This window comes from Branchiostoma lanceolatum, chromosome 10 (genome assembly GCF_035083965.1).
Source record: "Branchiostoma lanceolatum isolate klBraLanc5 chromosome 10, klBraLanc5.hap2, whole genome shotgun sequence".
Classification (NCBI taxonomy): domain Eukaryota; kingdom Metazoa; phylum Chordata; class Leptocardii; order Amphioxiformes; family Branchiostomatidae; genus Branchiostoma; species Branchiostoma lanceolatum.
The window spans coordinates 8,235,289-8,261,157 of record NC_089731.1 but is presented as its reverse complement, the minus strand read 5'-3'; the positions used below and the strand labels follow the sequence as shown (position 1 = coordinate 8,261,157).

Genomic DNA, 25,869 nt, shown 5'->3' with positions numbered 1-25,869 from the left:
AGTCATAACGACGATACCAAGTTCAAAAGAGTTAAGTGCAAAAGATAGATTTTTCGTAGTACATGAGTGTATGCTAAATAATATTCTAACATATGATTTATTATAGCAAACTATCAATAAATAAGATTGAATCTTGTTTAGAAATACCTTCATGCATATTAAAAGAAATTATCAACACATATAAAGCAATGACCCCCCCCTGATAAATTGTAGATTAGCCCATCCTAATGGCCGACCCAGGTGATCCATCAGGTAAGCAGAACGAAGAATCTTCTTCTTTTGAAGATACCGAGGGAAGAACAACAGACAATGGTGAGGGGAAAAGCCTATAATTACCTGAACTAGCTATTGTAACATTTGTAGTAAAAGTTGGCTTGGAATTGTTGCTGAACTCACAATGTTGATATGCACCAAGACTTCTGCACCATTTGATTTCGTCAATTTGATTGCGGAAAAAAGTCGAACTTGGCTAAAATTGGTTGATATTAATGATGCGATCAAAGTACTTCCCACTGAGCCATAGAGGTACAAATTTGGCACAAATTTGAAACATATCTGGCCCAGCAAGCAATCTGGTATTACTTTTATCAATAGTAAAAATTGTTTTTTCCATATGGTGAAATATCATAAAGACAAAAGAACCATGAACTTGCAAATTTATATGGGCTACTATCAAGGAGATTTTATCAAAACCTCCTAGCTACTATAAGATGTGAAAAATGAATTATTAGCATGAAATATGATCAAATACAATATTTTGTAATATGTCAGTTACCGGGTATCCAAAGTCATCATGCACATATGAAGAGTTATAACATTATATTTTTCAATCTGTTAAGCTACATGAAGCAATATGTAAATAAAGGATTCGGAGACAAAATGTTAAAGGAATATGATATGGATGCATCTTTCAAAAGTAAAAATCTGAGATTTACTTTAAGCATAGTTTTTCAATTTTTTTAGGGTTGATGCCATTCTGGGTACCATCCTCTGTAGTAACCGCTGGCTCAATTTTTTGTGGTTAGCATGCAAGCGAGAAGATTGAGCCACTGATACCGTAATACAATTAGGACAGCAATCACAGCGTATACAATTGCCATCAATATTACTTGTGAAGTGTGTTCAATTGGTTTGGCAATTTACTCCAGTCCCGAAATTATTTCTATGTGTATTTTGCAGTCTGAAATAAATGTTTATTATCTTTCCTTCAGGAACAGACAGCGATCTTATACCATCCCAGCCAGCAGAAGCCACAAACAACTCTTTTGAAAGAAATAAATTGACCACAGAAACAAACAATGACGAACAACAAGACCTTGTTCTTGCTACTAGTCAGTTTTCCATCGGGGAATCATTAGAAGAAAACGGAGAAAGTGCACTGCCAAGCAAAGCCGAACACGCCCAAAATATGGAAAGCATTTTACCACAAACACAGTCAGAAGAATCTACTACAGATATCTCTAGGCCAGGAGACTCAAACGTTGAACCAGAACATGACCAACAGTTGTCTAGGACAAAAGAAGATGCCTACAATGACAGAACTACAGGACGAGTCCGAGAAAGACCGTCACACCTGGATGTTGAGCCTATTGTTAAGAAGATATCTGATGCATCTCACTTCTCTTATGCAGCTCTATGTGCCATTTCCATGGCTCAGTTGTTTGAGACTCAGTACGACAGGTAAGAAAAATTGGGCAAGAAAAATTTTTCATATCATGTTTTTAGCATAGTACTTACTTAGCAATGTAGTATCAAATGATTAGGGATGAAAATCATTAAAAAGTTGATGTATATTGTAATCTCAATGTAATTAATTTTTGTGGGCTTTGAGTAGAATTTGGAAAGTTAGTTGTTTTGTGATTTTGAATTACAGAAATTTGTCCATCCATTTGTTTAGGCAGTGGAAGAAGAACTTCCTACGTTCCCTCCGGGAATACCTGGAACTTCCCGAGTCCGTGGAGGCTTCCATGGAGGCATTCCAACATGGCATGGGCAGTGAATGCCTCGCCTCTCTCGTAGACACCTTAGTGAAAGAACCGTACCTGGAAACAAGTGCCTTTCCCTTGGTGCAGGTAAGTTGTTATTTTGGCGTCACCTCAGGGGCAAAGCCAATTGTTCCATGTTTAGAACATTCTTTAATCATTAGTTTTTTCATGAATGAAGAACATCTCAGTATCAGATGATCAACTCCCATTGCAAAGTGGATAGGAAATATTGTATTGGGTAGATTTATGGGTTAATTAATTAGTCAATTAACTATTGCTGCATTGTATACTTCTTTTTTTCATTTCAACTTGTTGTTTGATACTTACACTGTTAGCTTATTTTCTTTTTTCGCTGAATGATAATGTTGTTTATTGAACAATTTCATGCTGATGACATACACAGTCATGTATTTATCATAAGAATCACACTCAAGTGCTCATTTTTCAGGATGTCATTCTTTCTTTGTGTTTTTGTTTACTTTTTCACAGGACCTACTAACGTTTGGCTTAAGAGAAGGTATGGCATCGTCTTCTATGGTTTCAACATACAATACTAGTCACTGTCCTATGTAGTATGCCTCAAGTCTTAGTCACAATGACATGCATAGCATGCTATCTTGTTTTTGCCAAAGCACAATTTAACCCCTAAGTAAACACAAGTTCATCTCTATCAGGTGATTCTGAAAATCATTACCATTAATTGCATTGTGATATTACCTTATCTTTTATTCATGTGATTTTGGATCTTATCAATGTTCATTTATGATACCAATTTTACTGTTTGAAATTAAAGCTGTCCAAACTACTAATTTGAATCAGTCAATATACATGTAAATGGATCCTCTTTTGCACAAGTATTTGGACACACATGTATATGCTATATATTGATGTGGCATTTACAAAACAGCAGAATCAGAAGTTGGATATTGGATGCCTGTTTCTGCTCCATGCTTCAATGTTTTCCCATCTGAATTTTTTTCCTCTGACTTTTCCAAATCTGATCTGTTGCCTGGTCTCAGGCAGCCAAGGTATGGAATTTTCCCTACTTCATCCATCCTCACTTTTTCGCCTTTATGAACTTTTCAAACAGAATTACATACACTGTATGTCAGGTATAAGTGTTATAGCCTCCACCAGGCCTCCCTGCAGGCCTAGGGGTATGGGGCATAGAATTTGGCAAAAAAAGGGAATAATTGGCCAGTAGAGTCAGTCTCCCTGTATAGCTGTGTAGGTAGTCTTGTAGAGACTATGAATGAAACCCTCTGGTAGCCAAACTCCCCTGGCATTATTCTCACCATAGCTGGCGTAGTTACATCTGGTAGAGACTATAAGTGTTGTTTGTCATTCATCAGTCATCATTAGATTCATCATTTAGAAGAATCAAATCCTATAATTGCACCTCCACAAAACATCATGATCAGAATCCTGTTCTTAATGACCAATAAAAGTAATGGCAAGTCTGTCATCTTTACAAACAAACTGGCATGTCTAAACTTTAACGGTCTAATAGAAAAAGAAGGTAAAAACATTAAGATTCGGTGAGATCTGAGATGATCAAAAGAAATCTGAAGCTAGCTGGCGAAAACTCTGATGTTTCCTTCTGGCTACTGCAAGTTACAAATGCAGAGGAAAATATCATAGTTCAATGTTGAAAATGAAATAAATGTACATTATGTGATTATACAATAGGACAGTATTGTCTAGTATTCAGTTGCCAACAATATCAACTCCTTGTAAATTGTGAACAATTACCTTGGAAGGGTGATCTTATAATCTTATTGTTTAAGCTGTACACCTGTATACAGACAATGACTGTTTTGTTTGTGCCCACAGGTGACTACGACGCCCGCACCAGGTGCCTGCTGAAACAGGTAGCGCTGTACCTACGTGTGCCGTGGGAAGACGTGGAAACGTACGAGGAATCACTCGTCAAAAGTCTGAAGGAACACCAGTTTGAACTGAGCGAGTGAGTGTACCATGTTTCATCAAAAATCTCAAGATTTTCCTCAGACAAGCAAGACAGAGATATCATTTTACTATTATGTTTATGAGACTCTAGAATGAAATTTTACTATACGTATTCCTGCCTTTAACGTTTAAGTGTCATTACATTCTCAAGTGACTTCGAGCAGGGTCTTGAGCTTGGTTGAACTTGATCTTTGGTAGAGATCAAGTGCTTTGCATGTAAAATCCCAGCTTCTGTGTGCTTTCAAACTTAACATGTATTTTCAAATGCTAAATGTACATTGGGGGAAGGGATTCTTACATGGAAGCAAGGACTAGGAAAATTCTTATTTCAACATCATTTGTTACATACTAGAAGTACAAATTTTTCACCAAATTTTCATCTGAAAAATATACATTTAAAGATGTTGTCTTGTCTGCCTAATTTCTCTTGTCTGCACGATTCCATCACAGGGAAGAAAGGAAGGAGAAAGAGAAACAAAAGAAGAGGAAGCAAAGGAAGAGGTTTGTCACAATTGGACTGGCCACAGTGGTTGGAGGCACACTCATAGGTAAGTACGTCATGGATCATTTTCTTTCTTTTGGGCCACCCACTTGTTTTGGTCATAATATTGTGCCCTTTAGGAAAGGCACTGTACACGTATTTCCTCACTCAACTCTGAATTTGAAAATTAGTATGCCTACATGTAGTTTCTGACATCCTCTCGGAGGGGGATGTAAAGCGGGTGGTCCTGTGGTTGAGGAGAGCCACACATCGGGTGTGATTAAAAAAAAACACCACACTTATCAAAAAGAGTAGGGGTTCTCCCAGTGGCAGTGGAGCAAACCTTGCAGTCTCATGCAGCTGAAAACTGGAGTGTTATTCCAGAAGTCAGGTTATGTATAATAAACAAACAACATTATATTACGTTTTTTCACCAGGCCTAACAGGAGGACTAGCGGCTCCCCTAGTGGCTGCAGGGGCAGGAGCCATCATTGGCGGCACCAGTGCTGCAGTTCTGGGCTCCACCGCTGGGCTGGCTGTCATCACGTCCTTATTTGGTGCTGCAGGGGCTGGCCTCACAGGTAGAGGGAGCTATTTCATCTAGTCATAGTAAACCAAGATATATTTTGTGAAGTTGAGTTGAAAAATTACAGTAACTCTTTAATTTGCAGTTTGTAAAGTCAAGTCAACAGGTACAGTGTAGAGCAAAACACATTGAATAAGGCAGTATACTGTCTAGTTATATTAATTTAATGCAATCTACACAATGTCATAGATTCTAAGCTACATGTACATGTATGCACTATTGAGAGAATACACAATCAGAGGTACATGGTATGTTTGTTATACAGCTACATATGTTGATAATCTTAAGTTGGTATTTTACAGTTTCTTGTTTGTATGGAGTTATATAATTATGTATTGGCCTAGATATACAGAAGTGTGTAAATCATGATCAGCAATGGTTTTTAACTGAAGAATCCTGTCTATAGTGGTCTATAGTGACCGGCTGTCTTTACTGTGACCACTTTCTTCAAGTGACTTGAATGGTAACTACTATATATATAGATAGGTTCGACTTTACCATTATGTTGTATAGGGTACAAGATGAAGAAGAGGGTTGGAGCAGTAGAACAGTTTGAATTTGAACCACTGACTGAAGGAAACCAACTCCACATCACCATCGCTGTCTCTGGTTGGCTACGGTCAGACAAACCAGGTAAATTGAATTAAATCTTGATTACGGCTGCATACATAACTGCTACCATGAAAATCTTTTAGGGACAGATCCAAAAACTGAATGCCATTGTACTGGTACTTACTTACTAATCCTCTTCGTCCCTGGAGAGACATAAGGCCAAAATAGAATTATGCTGTATTTACTTATTTTGTTACCACAAACATGCAATTCCTCTGGATATATAGTTTGGTAGTTCGAATCCTGGCTGCTGTCGCTCACTTGACATGCATGCTACAGGAGAGGGTCAGTCTTTAGGACAAGGTGTTAAGATGTGGTCCCCTATTCATTGTGCTCATCAAAAAAGCAGGGAATTTCCCTGGTACTACTGTAACAATAAACATGGAAATACTAGTACTGTCCATACTAGCTGTCTTCTCCATCACAACCAGTGAACAATTAGCTCTTCAGTGAGCTAGACTGGATCAAGATCACCTTAAATTTCACTTTTTTTTTCCAAGACAACTTCTCTGCTCCTTGGGAGACCCTACTGCAGTCTAAGGAGCAGTACTGTCTGAGGTGGGAGGCCAAGTACCTGCTGAGTCTGGGGCGAGCCTTTGAGTACATCGTCAGTAGTCTGGTGACCACTGCTGCACAGGAGGCCCTGAAGTACACTGTTCTGGCTGGTAGGCTAAGTGTCGTTTGTGTCATATTGTATACGGTAACTGTAGATTCAGTTATTTTCGTAGGGACTTGATTTCTCGGTGAGAGGGCACAGGAGGTATTTGCTGAGATTTAAGTTTGCAGTTGAAACATTTTACAGTGTTGCAATACAGTAGTACTGTTACAATAATATTATACAATGGAAACACTTAATATTATTCATTGTCAAGATTTGATGGTGAAGGGGTCATTATGAAAACTGCAAAATTTCAACCACCATGAACATTTCAGGATTTAAGGTATTGGGCCATACCAATTTTGGTTTTTCTTTTGGTTCTCTGAATTTTGCAGAGAATTGATTAAAATGTGATCGAAAAGGCGCCATTCTAATGCTTCTTGAGGGGGAAAATAGCTGTCAGACAGGTCACAGTTGAAGACTGTGGCCACATAGCATCCTTTTAGTGACCTTTTAGCATCCCTGGTCAATCTGAATTATATCTGCTCCCTTGAATAAGGGGGTGCATGTTTTATCAAGATCTCCATTAGTGTTCAATTCTAACAAACAGAATGGTCAGAGCATGGGGGTGCAGTGCCCCTGTTGCCCTCTTTAGAAAACCCCCTGGAAGTCTAGCCTTTAACATGAGTGTTGACTACATTGTTAACAGGTCTGTTGGCAGCGCTAACGTGGCCCGTGTCACTCATGTCTGCGGCCTACGTCATCGACAACCCCTGGAGCGTCTGCCTGCAGAGGTCAGAGGAGGTCGGCAAACAGCTGGCGGAGGTTCTGCTAACTCACCAACAGGTTAATGATAATGATAATGATAACCCTTTATTGTACACTAATGCCATATCGGGCTAAATACAGGCATACAGATAAAAAAACAGCATGGTACAGAACATATAACGACACTAACAAGACTAATCTAAAACATTGGTTCTAAAGTTAATCAAAAGTGACATACTAAGCCCCATTTGGGATTGTGTTCTTGCCGCAAAAGTGCCACCTTTTCGGCTACTTCCAGTCAGAAGCTCTGAGAAAGGTGTCTGAGAGACACCAAAACGTCAGCAGGTGAGATTTACTGCAGCTGGTTGTGTAAAAAGAAAACTCCAATATCCTATCTTCTACCAACCTGATGAAATTATTCTCTGAAGACCATGGTCTATTCATATTTCCCCAGGGGAAGAGACCCGTCACCCTGGTTGGGTTCAGTCTTGGTGCCAGAGTCATCTTCTACTGTCTGAAGGAGATGGCCAAAAGGAAAGGTAAATAGCCAGAAATATTTGAATACGACCCTTGATATGACTTACGATGTTTCAACTTAGTGCACCTGTAGAACTTTTGACTTGAAATTCTTCAGAAGACGGGACTTTCATGGTACTACAAAAGATTAACCCCAAAAGAACTAAATTTCTATATCTAGACAATAAAAGTTAAAGTGATAATTAGTGCATACCTTCTTTGAAAAATAACTCAAACTTCTTCAACAATGAACTGTCAAGGGGACGTTTCTGTTCTGAAATATTAACTTTGTAAATGTATAACTGTTTTAATTAGTAGGCAGTGTTTATAAAGTGCCTGTATTCACTAATTTTTCTTCAGGTACCAGGCTTAGAAAATTCATAAAAAGAAAATGGTAGACTAGATCTAGTATAAATTTTTTTCACTACATTCTTGACTTCAGATTGTGAGGGTATCATAGAGGATGTGGTTCTTCTGGGTGCACCTATCAATGGCAAGCCTGAGAACTGGATGCCCATGGACAGACTGGTCTCTGGCAGGATCATCAATGGTTACTGTAGGTAAGTGTTGACCAGGTTTGTTACTGTACTGTTCATATTGTGTATATTACTAGGCAAACCATTAGTGAAATATTCATTTGTACTGTATGGTAGGATTAAAGTAACAAGAGAAAATTAAGTAGTGAAAATTTGCTTGACTTGTACAAGTTGTCAATCATAATTGTTGCCTGATACAAGTTACACCAACTTCTTAAAAAATTAATGTATGACTGTAACTACAATGTATTAAGATTTTCTTGTATGTAATGTGTTTTGCTGTACACTGAAGTATTATCTAGTATCTATACCATTTTTTTTAATCACAAGTATTAAGTGCAATGTGTTTGGGCAATGGTTTAGTCTCATTAAAAGTTTTAATACTACAAAAATGCTGTTTGTTTTCCAGAGGAGACTGGTTGCTACAGTTCCTGTACAGAACATCCTCAGTGCAGCTGAGTGTGGCTGGTCTGAGGCCTGTGAAGTGGGACAACAGACGTATGCTCAACGTCGACCTCAGCTCTGTGGTACGTTTGTCAACATTAGAAACCCACCGGCCTTCGGGGCTGGTTATTTGGAGACCTTGAATTTTTAACAACTTTGTTTATTCTATAATCATTGTTGCAAAGTAAAGAAATTTGTCTTTAGATCCCAGCGTAGTAAGGTGGCTTATTATGCACTTGTGCAATTTTTAATGTTGCCAAAAAAAAAAAGTAGTACTGGCCACACTTTGCCCATAGAAATGCAAGTGACTCAAAACTGCCCTCTACAGGTATTTGCTGGTACTGCAGTTTACGCATCATTACAAGTACAGTTGTTTGTTTTCCATTACTTACAACAGGTAAGTGGCCACATGGACTACATGAACCAGATGGACACCATCCTTAAGGCTGTCGGAGTGAAGACCAAAGAATGTCGAGTTGCGGACAAGTGGGACTTGGCTACCGTTACCTTAGACAGCAGCAAGAAGCACGGCGTCACCGGCCTACGCAAGAGCGCCACCGCGCCGGAGTTGGGGGAATTGCAGGACAAATCACAGCAAGGGGTGACAAAATCACAAACAGACTTCTTTATCGTGGAAAAGGCAGAGCTCGGTGCAACCAACGACTCAAGTGAGTTCCACAAGAAGAATGAAGATGTCGGCCAAGAGGAGGGAACGACAACTGAAGGAGAAATCGAAAGTGCCTTAGAAGCAGCAGAATTAGAGGAAATAGATGCAGATGTTGGTGAGGGAACAAAATCTCAGGAAGCAACTGATAAAGATGTAGAAGAAGTTTGTCTTCCAGTGCAAAGTCAGTCAGGTGATGTGGAAAGTATGCCAAAGGCCAAAGAGGAAAGTGCAACATTGCAGAAAACACATGAATAAATGTCAAAATGAACCTTGTCTTAACTGTTACAGATTGCAGTAAGGGTTTGATGCTTCTTTCCTATGGGACCAAATGCTTCAAAAGAGCAATAATTCTAGTAGTAGCCAATCTTTGATAGTCTGATGTGTACAAGTTGATATTTCAAAAGGAAAAGTGCAGAAAGCTCAGTACATGTATCAACCTAAAGCCATATGTGATGGCACCAAACAATGTTTGAATCCTGGACTAGTCCAAAATGTTTCTTTTGTGACATATATTTTGCAAGAAATGCAAAATGTAAAAGACTAAGACATTCATTGAGCTAGGAATTGTTATAAAATCCAAATTGTGGATTTTCAACAAAAGCTAATGTTTTAAGATCAAATCATGTTAAACTTTATAATGTTTTAGAGTGTTTGGGTAAAAAAAAAAACCATCCAAGTTAGCCAGCTTTAAGTGCATTCAGCCATATTCATACAAAATCAAAGTAGGAAAAACAAAAAGGCCATGCCAGCCAACTTGTATCAAATTTTACATTTGTAAACAAAACAAAAATGAACATAGTATACAGTTTTGTACTGTTAAGATGATGTTGTCTTGTGTAGTATATGTAGAGGTGCAAATAAGAAGACACCTAAGACAATCAGTGTTAATGAGGCCAAAGATCTCTACTTTTTATGACATCACAAAGGAGTAAAAAATTAAGAGAATTAGATCTTCTAGGGCTAGAATTAGGGCTTCTTGAATAAATCTATTTGTTCATATGAAAGAACAAAATTACATGAACAGAAGAACATATTTAAATTTATATATAACAGTAACTACTAGTATCCACATGTGTAATTGTATGGCAGCCTATATGTGCTGGCTAGATTATTCTTAGAATTTAGAATTAGATGTAGTATTTTTAGAAACATTGAGAAAAGTACTGATTTGGAATATTCAGATTTTATATTCGCAAAATAATCTGCAAAACATATTGTTTATGTATCACTTAGTCTAAATATTTATCAACTGTAAATTCCTGGTAGATATATGTCTAATATTTATATTAATCAAAATCTGGCTAAAGAAGTGAAAATGTGTAATTCAAACTATTTTGCAGAGTGTGATCAGAAATGTGAACAAATTAAAGGTTAGGTAGCTTATAAGTTAAGTACCATATGAGAGTTTTCTTGATATTTTCAAGTACATGTAATTTTCAGTCATCTGCCTGTATGTGCTTGGTATCAAATGATATTAACAAAGTGATAAGTAGTTATCTTCTTTATTTAAAATAATGTTTGAAGCGCTATGACTTGATAATTGTTATAAATCAATGTTGCATTTAATTTCACATTTCTGTGAAAAGAATAATTTTACAGTAAAGTAAGCCTGTTGGTTAAATAAAGAGATTTCTTTAAGACAGATTTGGAGCCAGGTTGATTGATACATCATTTCTTTAATGCTTCCAATAAAAGTATTCAAATGTTACACCTTCATTATTTTCTACTTTAATTCGAGCAGACTGAATTCTGTTACTTTTAAACTAGATATTCATGATGTGACATATACATTGCACTCTGGGGTTTAACCTCCAGCCAAGCCATATCAATTTAAAATATCTATGTAAACCATATGGTGCATGTGGGAAGGACTTTCTTTTATATGCTACACCCACTAAGATATCCATAGTCCAAAAATATCAAGTACAGTTTGTAATTTTTCAAACTCTATTTGAAGGACAATTTTATAATTGATACTTAGCTACACATTGCAATTGGCTACTTATAATAAACTCAAATGCAATAACCCTGCAACTATTTTGAAAACTTTTAGCCAAGCGCCTTGTTAGAAAATCACCACATTATCATTAACTAATTATTATCAGTATTCTGAACACCTCCATATATTTAAACCAATTGTATACAAAGGAATAACCATTCTATTTTTTTTTAACGAACTCGCTCAGTGCAAGGCCGTAAGGGGCCACTCATCTAAGCATGGAACTAATTCTTACTGCAGTAGCATCTCGTTGCCCTAGGTCATAAACATCAATGCTCGAGACAAGCATGACGTCACTGACCCATATACAAACCTACACATACAAAATGCACATGAACGTGTAATGAAGCGTATCAGTCTCTTACAATTCATCGCGCTCATCTTCCCTAACAGATAGGACTATCTTCCCTGTGTTCTTGTTGTCCTCCATGCAGCTGTGCGCCTGGCTGATGTCCTGTAGAGGGACGACCCTGTCGATGATGGGTCTCAGTTGAACCGACCCTCCAGAGACAAAATGAGGCAGCGCACGCTCAGAGAACGACTTCACCAAGGATGCTTTGTACTGGAGAATAAATTCAGAATGACGCACATGAGATTGATAACCTGTATCTTTTACTACCCGATTACTTTGCAGGCAAGGTTTATGAAACAGGAGGCAAAAGGCTTCTTTATTAGGATATAAGCTTGTATATTATATACAATATCAAGGTTTATGTATAGGAATAACACTGATGTGTGTTATAAAATTGGTAGGATAACTGGTAAAAAGTTGGTAACAATTGTCACATTTTTTAGAAAGCACTCAAGCCTACGATTTAACGGTCAAATGTCATATTTTGTTTTGTTTGTAAAACTTTTAAATGTAGAAATGTGATAATACTTTTAATCTTGAAAGGTCTTATTTTTGTGGTTTTCACAGTGACCTCTTACTGCGAAATCACAAAAAAGCAAATGTGTTCTGTAATACAACTTTACTACAGAACTGTTTCAACCACAAACTTTAAACACATCAGCTTCTCAAAGCAGCTGAATTGAAGTGAATGGATTCAAAATGGCCTTTTTTTTTCAAATTAGGATTGAATAATGTTTCAAGACCATTTTGAAACTAAGACGGACCTGTTTGCTCCTGGTCCTTAGAGTGGTTCCTAGCAGGTTGATACGTTTCCTGAGAACCTGGGACAGAAGGTCCCCATCGATACTTCCTCCTCCCAGCAGTCCATACAGCACCCACCTGCCCTCTAAGGCCAAACACCTGAAAAAAACACCTGTTCTTTAACCTTGTCCTAGATGAGGCAGCCATTTGGCATCTCATTTGTACTAATGATGGGGATAGCCAAGCCACATTTGTGAGGAGACATATACCGGTACTTCAGATTGTAGTGATCAAGGCTTTGGATCATCCATGGGGGTTGAGATCCTGCTCCTCCTATTGGGCAAAGCTAGTACTGCAGCTGCTGCCAACCTTGCTTTTGGTAATTCTTGCATAGTTTTCTTACTCCTTGTTAAAGTGAAAAGACACAGTAGTGACAAATTGAATGTTTTTCTGGTGTGTCTAGTAACATTTGAAGCACAGCACACTAGATACTTCATGTGTACTACTCACCAAGGGCATCATGTCCTTGTTATTTCCAAATCAGGCATTGTTACTGTCAACATCATTTAGTAGTAAGTTACAGGTCTATGTCTAATGTACAGGTAATGAGATGTTATGGCAGAACCTATAGCTAACAGTGATATTACCTGACATTCTGCTGCCAGAAGGAGGCACCAACACAGTCCAATATTACATCCACTCCCTTTCCTGGAGAAACAAAAATATAAGGAATCAATCAACTCCACCCCAGGCCTGAGGTGTTGCCATAAATGACTCCAAATATGGCAGAATATCTAGCAGCTAATTTTGATAATCATTCTCTGTTTCATATAATAAAAGTGCAGATAGAACATGTGACTCGGTGAGCAGTGGATCATAAGTTGCAGGAAGTCTATGTCATCTCACGGAAAGGGCATACAGAAACTCATTTAATTACCATTGGTTTCATCAAGAACTTTCTGTGCAAACTCTCCCTCCTTGTAGTTAAAGGCAGTGACCGCTCCGAGGTCTGTGGCCTTCTGTAGTTTGTCTGGAGTACCGGCCGTGATGATTGGACGAGCGCCCGCCAGTCGGGACAGCTGCGTGGCAGCCGTACCCACCCCACTGCCGCCAGCATGGATCAGAACAGTCTCCCCTTCCTGCAACCCACCTACAATTGCAAGGCAAAGTTATGAAAATGGAGGATTTTCTGGCATGTATGTTGCTAGCTTCCAGCAACAGAATATACTGTGTAGGGAAGGGGATGGAATTTGTCCCTCAAAATGTGAGAAAACAACATTTCAGAGGGTTAACAATGCCCCTAGCAGCTTTCTCATGCCTAATGGGTGGGCTCAACACGTTTGCTTTGTCAAACATTTAGATAACCGTAAAAAAAATCATAGCTGTATATACATGTTTATACTGGCTACCATATACACACATGTATGATGACCAAGAGCTATCATAATGTATTAGGAGGGCTCCAAACACTAATGTCCATTCAAGTAAAATTTCATTCTATGCAAAATGCCATGAATTGTGTTCGAATCACTCGATGGCAGCCCGTCCAACACAACTTTGAAGCCCGTGCAATACGGTAAAATAAGGACTGGTCCAAGACACCAGTATACCAACGTGATCCCGGCCCTGGTATGACATAACTATAAAGAACAGATGCTGTTTTCTTACCCACAAAGTGGAGAAGTTGGTAGGCAGTGAGCCAGACCTCAGGGATAGCTGCCGCCTCCTGGTATGTCATCCCCTCAGGTATGGCCATCAGGTGGTCTTCATCAACTGTCACAAACTCAGCATTGCCACCTCCTGCATTGGCATAGCAGCAAGATGACTAGCCTGACTAAATGGCACTCCTACGAGCTGCCCCGCTGACTAACTTGGGGAGGAGGCCAATTAGCCCCTGGCAATGAGAGATGTGTAACACAGGCGGCAAGATGATTTGCCTGGTGGGTCTAACCCATTCGGGGCGGCAGTTTGCCCAGGTTTATCAGTGCACGCCAGGGAAATTTTATGGTGTTGTGTTCAATTACTTTGGGACAACAGCAGATACATGCAAGTTGAAAAAGGACTATGAATAGTACCGTATTAGTATAGGACTCGGGTCAGTCATAAAAAAAATGTAATGTATTGCAATACCCGGTAGACTGCCTCATGGACGAAACAAACCAGGTTTGTACTGAAATATACAAGCTGCATTTCGGGATGGATTTATTTGATCCACTCACACCACTGGGAGAACCCTTACTCTTTCTTCCTCAAGGGACATCCCTAACCAAAAATAGATACATGCACTTATAGTTTACCCACCTGGTAGCAGTGCCATCACTTTATCACCATGTTTCCAGCGTCCTTTACAGTCAGGACCAAGTTCATCCACCTTCCCAGCAGCCTCTAGGCCAAGTATGTCACTCGCTCCCTTTGGCGGCGGGTACAAGCCCTTTCTCTACAAGATACAACCAGCACAGAGCTCGATGTCATGTAGGACAAAACACTGAACAATGTGCCAACTGCTTTTAATCATAGAATTTTCGAAAGTTAAATTTGAAGTAACTCTAGTACTACCGGTAGTAGGCTGATGGCAGGGATTAAGTTCTATCAAACATAGCCGTAAGAGTAAAAGTTGAAACAAACTTTACTGTAACACAATGGCGTTTATTAGTAGTGATGGCAATTAAGAACTTCAAGGTAAATGTTTGAATCCTTGATCAAACTTGTTTTTGACTCACAGTGACTCACACAATTCTCAGTTTGGAAAAAACTTTGCCAATTCCCCCATTAGTCCCAACCAGTCGAACCACAGGTCACCGTAGAACGCTTTATTTTCTTTTTTACGGCGTTTGCCGCGGCACGATTTGACCCCGTTGCATGGGTGTAAACAACCGCCTGTCGGCAGCAAAAAGACCTCGGACCTACATAATGTTTATATTTTTTCACATCTACAGGATCTGCCCAACATAACCATGTAGTTATTTCGTGCACAGCAAATTGTCAGCGAGCGCTGTGGCTTTCGAAACATTGACCATTTTTTGGTCAGTATATTTGTGCGTGTATCATTGACGGTTCACCTGGAACCAACTAGATATTTACATCACCTGATAGCCCATTTCCTCACCTTTAAATTGATACCAAAATCCCTTGGATAATTTTATGGGAACCGGTTTTGCCCCCAAAAAAACTAACAAGAGGTCAACTTGCAGGGCGTCTTATTCTGAAGAAGAAGACAAACACAATGTCCTTTTACCATGCTTTACAGAACTCAAAGCTTATCTAATGGCATTGGTCAACTTGCATATGAATCTCACTTTTCCTGGCTTCAAGATGATATTAGTCTTATTTGGAAATGTTTCAGAATATTAATTTTAGACGGCAAAACTTGAGCCGTAAGTTTCATCAACGTTCCCAACACCGGCTGAAAGTTGCAACATTGCACCTGACCTCGCCTGACCCCCGCGGCAGGAAAATGGAACGTACTGGCTGGGTTCGGTCGTTCGAACGCAGGAGTTCGAAGTGATTGACTTCAAATTTGACTATTTTGTAAATATCAGGTACCTTGTACTAAAACCTCTGTCTGTCTGTACTTGACTGTTATCATGTCAATTATCATATTGCATGTGGTAGCCGCGTTCATACAGCTTCTAATTTACAAAAAATGGGCTTTGTTATGCCACGCGAAATGTATCGAAATGTATCCAAAGCGCAGGAGTGCACGCATCGGTAGCTAGAACTAGGCAGAAATTTCACCACCGCAAGGTAGACATTGTCGCAGTTTTTTCGGGGGCAAAACCAGTTAAATTGTCCTAGGAACTTTGGTATCAATTTAAAGATGAGGAAATGGGCTATCACGCGATGTAAATATCTAGTTGGTTCCAGGTGAACTGTAAATAAGACAAACACAAATAAACTGACCAAATATTCTTAATGTTTCGAAGGCCACAGCGTTCGATGTCTTTTTACAATGCACGAAATATCTACATGGTTATACCAGGCAAGTCCTGTAGATGTGAAAAAGTGTAAACATTATATAGGTCTGAGGTCTTTTTGTTGCACCACAGGTAGTTGTTCACACCCATGCAGCAGGGTCCAACCCGGGTCCGGCCGTGACCCGGAAAAAGCCGTCTTAGAGAAGGCTGCGCAGAACCGATGCGCATAGAGCTCTGCGGTTCGACTGCAACTTTGAAAATGGAGCAATCCTCCCCCCTCCACATACCTGCAGGGTGTCTGCCCTGTTGACTGCTGTGGCGAACACCTTCAGTAAAACCTCTCCAGACTGTGGTTGGGGTTTGGCCACCCTTCCCACCGACAGGTTGTCAGGACCTCCTGCCTGCTGCAGCACCACTGCCTGCATATCACTCATGGCTGTGGTCTGGAACAACAAGCTGGTTCATCAGGTTTCAACTGTGCATGAGTGAGGTCAAAGGTGAAACCAAGGCCCCAAATTTGCAAAGTAGTTTGTAAGACCTGATGCTTGATATGTGTACATGTTCAGACGGTTTGTCTCTGGGCCATCAACGTTGACATGTTACCCATAATACTGATTCACAGTGTGCATGAGCAGGTCAAATCCTGAACTCTGGCTTATACGATTTTTTCTAGGGATCAAACAACTTCTGCGGAGCATCAGGTCAGGCTGTGTGACTTTACATAAAGAAATTCATTATTAACAAATCTTAGTAACACAAAAGATACAATTTCAAGAAAATTACTGTGAAGTCTAATGAATCAAACAAAAAAATACCCAAATAAGTTATTGAATAATATGTCAAGTTTTGCAGGAAGTTGCCGTGAACAATTGTTATGTGATAAGTACATATTGAGTGCCACAGGCTTCAAATTCAATCACAGATGATTCCCCGGAAGGTCTTGGCACCCTATGGCCGGGAGTCCTACTTCTGCCCAGATTTGCTGAGTCATGGGAACCTTGTGTCTTCCGCTACCTGCCTTGGCTCTTAAAGTAAGTGTATAGCAAACAAAAACTCAAAGCATTAGTGCCTCCTCCATGGTCACTCAAAGGGCAACTGAAATCTTTTGGAAAGCCCTTTTTGGAAGGGAAATATTCTACATTCCCCTGCAAATGTTGGCTTCCTAGCATTTCATTCTGATTGTATAATGATCTATATTAAAAGTGTGATACTACACGGAGGGCCACGTAAAGCAACTCTCACCATATACATGTAAACTGTAACGTTATACTCACTCACTCAGAATCATGCACATTTGGTACACCTGACCACTATCAACTTGACAGGTATACAGTAATCATACACACCTTCGTGCACAGTCTGCTCAGCAAAACGCCGAATAAAACGTGAGATAAGCCTGGCTGCAGCTGTCTGCAATGTCTCTGCACCACTCCAAGCATCGGACGTACGGCGCACTGAGATGGGTAAGGGGAAAACCCTGTATAGGTCCCCGTACCCGTATAGGTACCCGTATAGGTATACCGGTATACCCCTTTAGGGGCCCCAACAAGCCAGGAAACACGCTAGTATGATGGCCGTCATATGGGGCACCCAGAACGGGTTTTTTTACGGTCTCCACATTGATATAAGACACAAACAGTTGACCATACTCGGTCAGAAAATAGCTGAACAATCATATATTTTTTTATTTTTTTTTATTTCTATGAAGGACAGAGTTTGGGAAAATACGGAAGCCTGTCAGAACGTGCGAGCACCGATCTCGGAGACCTTTCAACTAAACCCGTTCTGAAAAGAAATAGAAAAAAAACACAAACTATCAACCTTTCCGCTTTTTATTATCTTCAGATGTAATACTTATGATCTGTTTGGCTGGAGCTGCCATAAAACCTGCGTAAAACCTACAGGAAACGCCGTTCTCGATGTATGGAAGGTCCGCCATGCATGACAGCCGGAAAGTAGCCACTTATTGCGAGTTATTGGCTAGTTCTGACAGGCTCTCCGTACGAACTTCGTAATTCGCAAATTCCGTATTTTCCCAAACTCTGTCCTTCATAGAAATAAAAAGATCCTAAAATATGATTGTTCAGCTATTTTCTGACCGAGTATAGTCAACTGTTTGTGTCTTATATCAATGTGGAGACCGTAAAAAAACCCGTTCTGGGTGCCCCATATGGCGGACGTTATAGCGTGTTTCCTGGCTTGTTGGGGCCCCAAAAGGGGTATACCGGTATACCTATACGGGTACCTATACGGGTACGGGTACCTATACAGGGTTTTCCCCCCACCCCACTGAGATCGCGTGGACTTGAAGCAGGAGCTCGAGTTCGACCTTTGACCATTCCAGTACTTCAGGAAGTTCCGCTATTTCGTTCAGTAAGAAGTCGCTAGATGGCGCTGCACAACACACGTTGCAGTCCACAAAGCTACTAACGTTCAAGCAGATGTGAGGATAGCCAATCGTAATCCCATTATGATGGTTGCGTATCTTTATGCAGCTTCAATGGCATGAGAAACCCGGCCCACATTGCTCTCACCACGAGGTTCTTGATGATGCAGCAGTCACATTACCAAAGAGACTGGAACATAATCAAGACACAAAAATACATTACACTACTTTTATCAGTGAGGCTGCCGACAATAGAATGTCCATCAAAGTCCACTGATTTTTTCATAATCTATTAGTCTGTCTGCGCACACGCATTTAGAAATCTTGAAGAAGGGGAGATGAGCAATCATTTCTAAATCTCAACACTGAAAATTGTACTGTTGTAACATAGGACAAACATTTCCATACATCTATGTGTGTGTGTGCATGCATACTCAGTGACACATGCAGTGTTTTGAATTACTACAAATAGGCTAAGCTCTGTCTCTACTAAAATCACCAATAAAAGAGAAACTTTCCACAAGCACTACATGCAAAACATTAAATGCAAAATATGCAGAACACAGAAAACAACAACTTCTGGACAACATTTATTTTATTATACGAACTGAACACAAGCAAAATCTCAAATTTCGCATGCATTTCATGCAAGTTAAAAACAACAATATGTTTACACGTAGAAACAAATGGAATCAGCAAGCATTTTACGATAGTATTTTCACTGTAAAAATCTATAAAAGGTAATTGTATTTAATAGACACTGATTGAAGTGATAAGTTAATCTCTTAGTACAATTTATTCACACGTTCCTTAATCTTAACATTGTATTTCTTAATATTATATACAATATTTTCATCACGTGACTACCTTAACTATTGCTGCTATATCCTTAAGGGTACAATTTTAAGGTTCTCCACATCATGGATACTTGTGTTCTCACTACATCCTACATCATAAAAACAGAATTAACCTTCATGCAAAATCAATATTATCATCTCTTTGATAAAATCACACATTTCACATGTGTTACCTACAAGTTGTCACAAAGCAAAATGGGAAAATGACTTACTACTTCTTCTCTCTCCAAACTACTTGGGTGTAAAAAGGAATAAGTTTTAACTATAAACAGGCACACTTAAAATATAACACAATCCTCATGCTTTGCTAATTAAAATTCCTTACAGCTCAATCTAAACTCTTCACTGTTATAGTGCAATTAACAAAATTACACATCTCAGTTAGTTGTTACCATTCATAAATTTCTTCTCTTATTGGATAGTCAATATTATTGAATATTACTTTGAAGTGTTTGTCCAACAACAGCAATATTTACCTCCCTATTACATATTATTTTAATTTCTTACACAACTTGTTCATGTCTGAGTTATCATCTATATGTACAGTATACATATCTCTTTTATATAATCTTTTACATGCACTATATTTTGAAAGACTTCTGAAACAACTGCTTGCACTATAAATTGAAATAAATTATGAGCAAGTGCTGTTGAATGGGAAAAAGTAACATTAACTTAGGACATTACCGGTTAGTAATCTGCAAACTTAAGCTGCAATATATTTCATTCATTTTTGTTTAACATAAGCTTCCATATGTAAAAGTTATTATAGTTCATAGATATCTTCAACTTTCTGGAATAAATATTGATGGAAATTGCATACAAACTTGAATTTACATCAGTTAAAATTCAATATCATACAGATACGTAATAATATTTTTAAAAACATTACACTCGGAGCCATCTTATGAAGTCTGTGGATATCGCATCAAAATAAAGCTTCAAAAGAGACACAAAGTCAATAAATTATAGCAAATGTTTACAACATTTTGACGTAGAATCTTGTCATATCATATCTGGAAATAATCCCTTTTTTCTAGACCATAACAGTTACTATGATTGCTATTCATCTTCTGAGCACATGTAAATATCCATTGCCCAGTTAAGGCTACACTTTTCATTATTTCATTTCACAAACCTTTGTCTTCTATGACATTTGTAGGTTATTCTAGAGTTTTCAGATAATCTAAAGCAAAGGTTCAGGTTAATTCAAGGTGACAACAGAGTGAACTTAACAGTTCCATTAGGCTCAGGTATTTTGTTTAAAAAACACACCTTGATATTCGTTATTTAGTGACATTTTTTCAAATGCCGATATTTTCTGATGTACAGTACCAGCATGCAGGAGTCACAAGTCTACTGATTGTTTCTTACACAAGACAGAATACAGTTATCCCAAAATTCTACTCACATTGTAACTGACATCAAACATTCCAAACAAATATCTATGCCATGAGGCATTATAAAACAACATGTATGTACGTGTTCAAATACGTTCATTATCGAGATACATTATTTCTATCTGCTCTTGACCTATACTTTAAGTTTCTAATCTGTTTTCAGGATGTATCAAAAGATTGCAGTTTACGTTTTCGGCTGATTCCTTCAACAGTTCATGATTCTGCATGACGTACAATATGCACTTATTCAGACTGGCATGACAATGCCACAAACTCCCAGAGAATGGTGCATCTTTTTATTGATAGTTGGAATGTAAAGCTGCTCCAGGAAGATTCCCTTTTCTCAAACTGTATTGAGAAAAATGTGACTGTTGACTTGAAATAGAGACCTTCCCATTTCTTTCATTTGCTCAAGACAACCAACTTTGTTGTCAATTTTGTCCCTTAATCATGATTGATAGTCAATCTTTTCTAATACATCTCATGCTACTGAACTGACTTTGATTTTTTTATCAACTGTCTTGGGGAATATCAATCTTTTTGGAGCAGCCAGTGAAGGTACAAGTAACAGGTGGAAAGTTACAATCAAGCAGTGGAAGAATGGTGCATGACACATACAGAAGTTTGGAAGTTGTTGAACAATAAGTTGTGGCTAAGTGTAGCATTGAAGTGTAGAATCTGCAGTGGATTCATAATCATAATTGAAAGTTGCAATTGAATTGATAAAGTTATAACAAACACATATGTCTTAGAGGCAAATAACCAAGACGAGAACAGCAAGGGGCTGACATATATAGCCCAAGTTTTACACAGCACAAGTTGACAATATCTAGTTAGACTTCAAGAGCAGCCTTGCAAATTGTTTGTTAGATAGTACACTGTAGTTTTAGTCTGACAGATAAAGGAGTAAGTCTGCATGTTAGTTACACATCTGCAGTAGGTACAGAGAGGTAAACATTGCCGGCATCCGTGCGGGTAGCAGCCTTCCGGCCTTGGGTAGTAACGGCGAAGTCGTCGTCACCTCCCTCGTCCTCTTCGCCGACCCCCGCCAAGCCTCCCGCCTGGGGAAAGGAAAGGGGAATCCTGTCAGTGCTTATAGCTTAAAATGTCCCAATCTTGATTCAAACTCTAGTTAACTTCATGCATTATATCTGCAAACCTTCTTGCACTGATGTCAGCTTTAACATCCAGCGGTAGCACACTGAGGTGAGTTTAGGTGTACGCTAAAGGTGAGTATACGATAGTCTTGTGACTGTCCTATAGTATAGGTGTGAGGAAAGTCTGTTAGCTGTTAAACAACCATGGTGCAGACAGGGTGAGAAGTTGTAGTGGTGGTTCGGCCAAGCAACACTGATTTTATGGATAACATCTGCACGCATGGATTGTAACTTTTCCACACAACAGACAAATAATGATACCAAATTCATTAGAAAACTACCAAAAAGTAGTACAAATGTGAAGGAAAAGACCAATTTTGACCGTCCATCACAATCAGCAGTTCAACCAATGAGAGCATGACAATTAGTAGCCAGCCATGAGAGTATGGCTGCATATCCGTCAAATCTTTGCATTTTTATGTTAATTTGTATTTTGCATTTCTACGTTTTGACAGAGGTGGCTGAGGCTATCGGATCGGTCTATTGTCATACAACTTTAAAAAATACTAAGCACATATTTTTCAAAAAGTCAAATTTGATTTTTTGCAACTCTGGCCTTACAGTTTAGTTCTTTATAAGATGCCATCCATAAGATCAAACTTGTGTGGTCTTAGGAAAAAGACAGAACAGTACCTGAAGACTACTGGTACTCTGACGTTAACTGAACGTGACACAGAGATTGGATTAAAAGAATTTTAAGTTAGTGACTTGGTTTGTCTCCAGGACAGAGCAAGTCTAAGTAGTGATAACAGCTATAATGTACATCTAAAAGAATATGTAATTCTATACACTCAGGTAATTCATAAATCAAAGGACAGGTATCAAGACAAGTGCAACCTGCAGATTTGGTGAAGTTCAAGACAAATTTGTTGCTGTGTACCTTAAAAACTTTGCACAAAACTTAAGACTGACCACCTAACATGACTGTGATAGAGGTTTTGTGTACATTGCAAAAATGCAAATAAATGGTAACCATTAATATTGCTGTGCTTGTCAATCCAAACTTTTTTTTGTAAACTTACCAGATCTAGAATTCACTACAATATGAACATTAACACATGATTTGATTTATAAATATAACATGATGCTCACAAGAGATACATGCACATGATAACCAAATTCTTAATATCATATGAAAAGAATGACCATGGATATCACTACATGGCTATTGTACATAATCATTCAATCAAACAAGTTGCCACAAGCAGGGAAGTGTGTAGAAAAAGGCATTGTAAATTAACAATACAGTAACTGTAAACAAAATTGCAGTGTCGAGGAGGCTAGGGCTTTAAGAATCACCTTAAAGAGTATGCTATTCTGTTGGAGGATTTATAGCCCAAATGCATAATATCATATTTCTTAAATATCAGTGATATCCAAGCAAAAAAAGGTGATATGCATGTACTGTATCTTGACATCAAGAACCTGCTGTAAAATACATCTTTATCTTATTTGTGTAACCTGATATGCTTCTCATGCAAACCAACAGAATCTACAGGATTGGTACACAATGTGAATATTGCTTCTCCAGGAAGGTAAAAATGCTTTTGTGAAGGGGCTATCTCAAATCTTAAAACCATAGTCACTAGGGGTGGATACCGGTTCAGCTTGATAAGGTGCAAGTCCAGGTTTAGGTCCAGAGATTTAGGTTCAGGACCAGACCTGAACCTAGACCTGATCCTGTCTAGTTGACACGTTTTGTTTTATTAAACCAATATTAAGCATAGTGTATTAAGACTGATATGCATGACTGTAAAAGTTTCTTGGTGAGAAGACTTTTGAGGCAAACCAGTATTTAATATTTGAATGTTGCACTTATTTTACATTGTATATGCCTTTTTTTTGAGGAGACTCAAAACGCTTTTCATCAAACAAAATAGAAAAACATATTTGTACTTTGTTCACGACAGGGTTTTTTTGGACTCAGGTTTTTGGCTTTCAGGTTTTTTGGACTCATTACGTTCTTGGATGTTATACAGGTCCGAATCAGGTCCAGCGAACAGGTATCCAAATAGGCACCAGGGTTAACATAAGCAGGTATAACAGGCAAGCTCCCTTTAAGAGACAAACTTAACTTGGGAGTGGTGGGAATTAGAATATGAATCAAAGTAAAGCTTGTGCATTCAGACAAGCTATCATTGATAACAAAAGGGTGTTAAGCCCACTTGGTAATATCAACAGCTGAAATAAAAGAACAAGTGACCTTAACTCAGCCACAAAAATCAGATGTCACAATTCTAGATCTGAGATAGACCCCGGGTTAGAAATATATGAGTGAGGGTTAGGTAGTACATGTCATTAACACCTTATGATATGTTTACATATATTAAGCAGATTAATATTATGATAGAGCCACCGTACTTAGTAAGTGGGGAGTAAACGTGCGTTAGATTACGTGCAGGTCAGCTACTGCAAGTCAAGGGTTCAAGGTTAGCTGGGGAAACACCTGCTAACTATTCCACATAGAGCACTGGGACAGACTGGAAAATATTGTAAGACTTTGAAAACTGGATGGCTTGAGAAACTGAATAGAAAGAGTGAATGACAAGAAAATTTGTGTGATGGTGTAGGAACAATCATGAATGGTTCAAATTATTTTCCAGTATGTCCCACTGAAATTCTAAATGGAATAGCTTTAAGCAAGAATACAAGGGCGGGCGCATTACACCAAATGTGGGTTAGCTAAACAGCTACATGTAGTTGTGATGGCAAGTGGCAAGAGTAGGCTGTAAAGAGGGAAGGGCTCTGGGATCTACATTAAGTTAAGGAAGTCCATATCTTGGGTTCAGCAGTGGCCTACCATAGTTTGTTTCTCCTCCTTCATGGCTTCCTGTTCCAGCAAGGATGTTTTAAGACAAGGGTTTTAAGACAAACATGTTCAATGTTTAGAACTAGAACTAAAGATCAAATGTTATGTTGATGTTTAGGTATTTAGAGGTAAGTTGGAAAAATACAGATGTTCTAGTGACTTTTACATTGATTCATATTTGAAATTGCCCTTAAATGTATTAGAAACAAGTTCTATATGTTACAGTTTTAAGGAACTCATAGGAATGCAAGGTATTTAAAATGAAAACACATCTGTCAAACTGAACTTTTCAGATTGTGTAATGAACTGAAAGTGAAATGTTAACATTGCAAACAAAATAAATAAATGGCTTACTCTGAAATTATCTAATCTTTGTCCAGAAAGCTTCCTTGCATTTACTGTACAATAAAAAGATAGATAAAATAAAAAATCCAGATATTCAAACAAAAGTGGTGTTAAATGTCATCTAACTGTGAAGGTTTAAATCCTTAACCAGGATGTGAATCGAAAGTAAAAGTTACTACTGCTGTCAGACTGACCGATGCATTGTGCAAAACTCTTTCAGCATAAAACGGTTTATGAAATCTGGCTGGTCATCAAGTCATGTAATCCGACTAATCCAATGGAAAAATCTGTTTTCACCGACACAGACACTGAAAGAGACTTTTACTAAGCATACATGTCGGGGTAAAAGATAACAGTGTTATATCTTATAACTTACTGAACCTTGCTGAAACACATCACAAGGAAAGAAACAGTTTGATATCTATTTTTCTAAGGTTTTCTTAAGTTTCAAAATGTTCTTGGTTTGAATTCTAGCAGGGTCAAAACCCATGCAACTGATTATTAGACTGTTAAGCATGAAATAGGGTGACAATAAATCCTACAAACAGTATACCCAAAGGCATATTCATGATTGTACACAGTGACTGTAGACTGACTTATCATTGAAACATCCGTTTTTGGACTAACCAACTCCAGACGTCGACACATAGAACTGATCATTTAGTTTTAGTATTGACAAAGTGACTGTTCGTGTCAAGTAAGCTTGACACAATATCATCAATGTGTGAATATCATGACTTGAAAATCT

At 38.5% G+C, this 25,869-nt stretch overlaps 3 protein-coding genes across 8 annotated transcripts in view; 1 reads left to right on the top strand and 2 right to left on the bottom strand.

Annotated features, from left to right (window-relative positions):
• Positions 1-198: 198 nt before the first annotated feature.
• On the top strand, positions 199-10,877 carry LOC136442920 (transmembrane and coiled-coil domain-containing protein 4-like). The gene is made up of 14 exons (XM_066439950.1): positions 199-312; positions 1,212-1,680; positions 1,898-2,072; positions 2,475-2,502; positions 3,819-3,951; positions 4,404-4,501; positions 4,872-5,015; positions 5,534-5,653; positions 6,133-6,297; positions 6,940-7,076; positions 7,453-7,537; positions 7,957-8,074; positions 8,460-8,577; positions 8,892-10,877. The coding sequence occupies exons 1-14, from the start codon at positions 228-230 to the stop codon at positions 9,414-9,416; spliced, it is 2,400 nt and encodes a 799-aa protein (XP_066296047.1). The 5' UTR covers positions 199-227; the 3' UTR covers positions 9,417-10,877.
• Positions 10,818-17,622, bottom strand: LOC136442921 (quinone oxidoreductase PIG3-like). Its single transcript, XM_066439951.1, has 8 exons — positions 17,514-17,622; positions 16,455-16,610; positions 14,555-14,690; positions 13,922-14,053; positions 13,191-13,403; positions 12,901-12,961; positions 12,277-12,412; positions 10,818-11,722 (listed from the first exon to the last, which is right to left on the bottom strand). The coding sequence occupies exons 1-8, from the start codon at positions 17,604-17,606 to the stop codon at positions 11,522-11,524; spliced, it is 1,128 nt and encodes a 375-aa protein (XP_066296048.1). The 5' UTR covers positions 17,607-17,622; the 3' UTR covers positions 10,818-11,521.
• Positions 17,623-19,130: 1,508 nt separating this feature from the next.
• LOC136442854 (anoctamin-7-like) overlaps positions 19,131-25,869 on the bottom strand; it is a 34,905-nt gene continuing 28,166 nt past the window's right edge. For 4 of the 6 annotated variants that reach the window (XM_066439823.1, XM_066439824.1, XM_066439821.1 and 1 more), the window contains exons 25-26: positions 24,768-24,797; positions 19,131-21,871 (exon numbers count right to left, since the gene is read on the bottom strand). In XM_066439823.1, the coding sequence (XP_066295920.1) occupies positions 21,734-21,871; positions 24,768-24,797 (168 nt within the window). In that variant the 3' untranslated portion in view covers positions 19,131-21,733. Of the gene's footprint in view, positions 21,872-22,592; positions 22,629-24,767; positions 24,798-25,869 lie in introns of those variants that run through there. The other 2 variants (XM_066439827.1, XM_066439826.1) reach the window with 2 other exon arrangements.

What these genes read in the sequence shown, in the direction of transcription:
- LOC136442920 (XM_066439950.1), top strand. Translation starts at nt 228, where the DNA reads ATGGCCGACCCAGGTGATCCATCAGGTAAGCAGAACGAAGAATCTTCT. An exon ending in CACCAGTTTGAACTGAGCGA is followed by an intron (nt 3,952 to 4,403) that starts GTGAGTGTACCA and finishes ATTCCATCACAG; the next exon opens with GGAAGAAAGGAAGGAGAAAG. An exon ending in GAAGTACACTGTTCTGGCTG is followed by an intron (nt 6,298 to 6,939) that starts GTAGGCTAAGTG and finishes CATTGTTAACAG; the next exon opens with GTCTGTTGGCAGCGCTAACG.
- LOC136442921 (XM_066439951.1), bottom strand. Translation starts at nt 17,606, where the DNA reads ATGCTTGGAGTGGTGCAGAGACATTGCAGACAGCTGCAGCCAGGCTTA. An exon ending in TGAGCAGACTGTGCACGAAG is followed by an intron (nt 16,611 to 17,513) that starts GTGTGTATGATT and finishes TTGTTGTTCCAG; the next exon opens with ACCACAGCCATGAGTGATAT. An exon ending in AGTTCTTGATGAAACCAATG is followed by an intron (nt 12,962 to 13,190) that starts GTAATTAAATGA and finishes TTGTTTCTCCAG; the next exon opens with GAAAGGGAGTGGATGTAATA.